Source organism: Ooceraea biroi, chromosome 4, assembly GCF_003672135.1.
Source record: "Ooceraea biroi isolate clonal line C1 chromosome 4, Obir_v5.4, whole genome shotgun sequence".
In the NCBI taxonomy this organism is placed as follows: Eukaryota; Metazoa; Arthropoda; class Insecta; order Hymenoptera; family Formicidae; genus Ooceraea; species Ooceraea biroi.
In genome coordinates, this window is record NC_039509.1 from 15,238,770 (window position 1) to 15,241,886 (window position 3,117).

The following is a 3,117-nucleotide window of genomic DNA, read 5'->3' on the forward strand; positions in this document are numbered from 1 at the left end:
GATCGGTTTTCCGGATGGTTATTTATAAGGTGATAACACAAATGTTACTTGCGAGAACGTCACGTCCGGCCTGGCCATCTATCGGTCGCTTGGTGAATCAGAGGTGGGAATCACACACGCTTGTGTTGATTTTTGTCTCTTGTTCCATAATCGAGTACATTGAAACGTATGATGTAAAAATAATGAATACTCGCAAAGTAAGTAGAAATTACTATTTTTTCTATATTAATTATATAATTTCGAATCAATTTAATAAAACACATTTTTCGTTTCTGTGGAAACGTGAAAAATACGTTTTTAAAATTGAGGTCCAAAAACGGTTTCTATTTAAACCGTTTCTTAAATGGTACTTCCCAAGTGTCACACGCCGATTTTGATAAGCTTTGAATATGTTGTCTAGGTCAAAATATGAGATACATATTTTTTTATATCGGCCCGTTTTGCCATTAAAGGGGTGAAACACCCTCTTGAAAAAAATCGGGTTTTATATTTCTTAGCGAATACCGTCGAAACAATAAAACATATAAGAAAAAGTTTCAAGTAAAAGTTTTATGGATTCTAATGTACTTTATAACAGTGCAATCAGATTTTTCGAAAATGTCATATTTTTCAAAATTCCTTTCCCCCTCCACAATTTTTGAAAATTTAAAAATTTATCTTTCAGCAAGACTTCGAGCATATTTAACGACAATTCAACCATATATGATAAGGTCATATTCTGAAAACGCATTTTTCAAAAATAAGCTAAAAGTACCTCTATATCGCTACATACGCGCCCCGTCCGTATTCTCGTATTTAATACGCTAGTTACTCCTGGCAACAGTTTTTTCGCACAGAGCTAACAATGAAGTCGGGGGATTACTTTTAATTAACAACATAAGTCAGGTTCTCGCCCTCTGCCGGACCCAGAAATGGTCAACGTAGAGCTGACAAGAAAATTTTACTTTTTTTATTTTTATCAATATTTCTAAATTTGTTTGTTTTTTTCTCTATAATTGCATATATACTAACATTTCTTATAAATCTGATTGCACTGTTATAAAGTACATTAGAATCCGTAAAACTTTTACTTGAAACTTTTTCTTATATGTTTTATTGTTTCGACGGTATTCGCTAAGAAATATAAAACCCGATTTTTTTCAAGAGGGTGTTTCACCCCCTTAATGGCAAAACGGGCCGATATAAAAAAATATGTATCTCATATTTTGACCTAGACAACAACATATTCAAAGCTTATCAAAATCGGCGCGTGACACTTGGGTAGTGTTACTTGTAAGAAACATATATTAGGCTAACATGTGCTGCCTGGGTAGTTATTAACAAAAATGTCAAAGTAGAGTTGGCTAGAGCAAATTCCACTTGACGACCGCGTCATGTGAGCGGCACTCTGTCTTTGTTGTCCGCTGAATATTAAATAGAGAACGAGAATAATTCTTGCGTCACGCGAGCATCACAAGTGGTGGAACTCACTCTGTTATCTATATATACTATACCATCGCCGGCTCGTGCCGGCCCGGTCCTTGACTTGACTCCGATAGTATCAGACGGGTCTGCCGTGTCACGTGTTCACGTGTTTTATATTTTTTTCACGAATAATTGTCTCACAATAAATAAGATAGAAATGGAGCAACAGAGAAAACGGGTGGAAGAACACATGACGAAAATGGTCGAGGAGATTGACAGAACGTATTTACGGAAAATGCAGGTATCTTTAGGTTATCAAATCTTGAGTTGTGTATCGATCAAGTTGAGCGACTTAAAATGTGCAGAGTACCCACTTTTTCATCAGTTTCAATGAAAATTCTATGTTAACGTGAATAATATTGCAATGAAAATTGCTAGATATTACGAAAGGGTAATTAGCTACTTAAAAAAACCTATCGCTCAAAATCATTGGTGAGCTTTTATTACGTAGACCTTTTTTCAATTTTTCTGCTGTAACATCTTTATGTTCGAATGTTGGGACACAGGATATTAATATAAACTCGTGTTTTGCTTCAGAAAGATATGCACAAGTGTGCTGCACAATGTTGTGAAAATGAAACTTACACCGTGCAAAAAGTACACAGTTGTATAGAAAACTGTAGCACCGCTTTGAATAAGGCGCAAGAATACGTTCAAGGAGAGTTTGAACGAGTACAGGTAGGGAAATTAATTTATTTATTTACCTTCTATAATTATTGTTATAATTAAATGAGCTAAAACTATTTAGAACGTGTTAAATATTCAAATTAAAAATTACTTATAGGAAGAAAAACTTTTATTTTAAATGGATACATTTTTCTTCTCTGTTTATGTATCTTCTATAAAATAGAATGAATCTTTTTCAGAACCGTTTACAAAGATGTGTAATGGAGTGCAATGATAGCATAAAAGACAAACTAGGTCCAAATCCGACACAAACTGAGGTGGATAGGTACAGTGAAGAGTTTGAAAAGTGTGCGATCAAGTGCGTGGACACTTATTGCGATTTACTGCCTTCTTTAGAAAAAACTATGAAGAAAGTTCTCAGCAAAAAGGAGTTTGTGTAGTGTCTTCTGGCAAATTCGTAACTTGAAATAAATAATGTTGATTGTGCCTCACTTTATTTACGATATTTTCAATTGGAAATATTCTTATATTTGAGGTATTTAAAAATTTTTGTTTTCCAGATAAAACTTGGATATAAAATCGATTCATATACTTGAATTTTTATAGATATTTTCTGTATATAAATTTAGATCTTTTATTTTTTAATCTAGAAACTTATAAGAAACTTTGTTAAAGTTTATAGGTTACACTATATTATATTATATCTGCTAATCTCATGCTACATCAAATAGATAATGTTGCCCAAACTGAATAATAGTATGGAAATGCCACAAATTTTTAAATTAACGCCGTTTTTTAGTTTTTCAAAACAAATTAATAGAAGGAAGAGTACAAAATAACTGCAAGCAACAAGTTATAAAAAAAGCTGATTTTTTTTCTTCTATTTTTGCTTCTTTAATGTATGTTTCTTTTCTTCTTACTTTCTCTTTAAATTTTGTTTATACTTCTCTTTTCGTTTTTATTGTTCTCTTTTTTCTTTATCTGTATTCTTATTGAAATACATTTAAAATTGGATAAAAAAGATAT

At 32.3% G+C, this 3,117-nt stretch overlaps 1 protein-coding gene across 1 annotated transcript; it reads left to right on the forward strand.

Moving 5' to 3' along the window:
* The first annotated feature begins 1,508 nt into the window (after positions 1-1,508).
* LOC105284222 (protein FAM136A) lies at positions 1,509-2,814 on the forward strand. The gene is made up of 3 exons (XM_011347577.3): positions 1,509-1,705; positions 2,002-2,142; positions 2,331-2,814. Exons 1-3 carry the CDS (start codon positions 1,622-1,624, stop codon positions 2,529-2,531), a joined length of 426 nt encoding a protein of 141 aa, XP_011345879.1. The 5' UTR covers positions 1,509-1,621; the 3' UTR covers positions 2,532-2,814.
* The last annotated feature ends 303 nt before the right edge of the window (positions 2,815-3,117 follow it).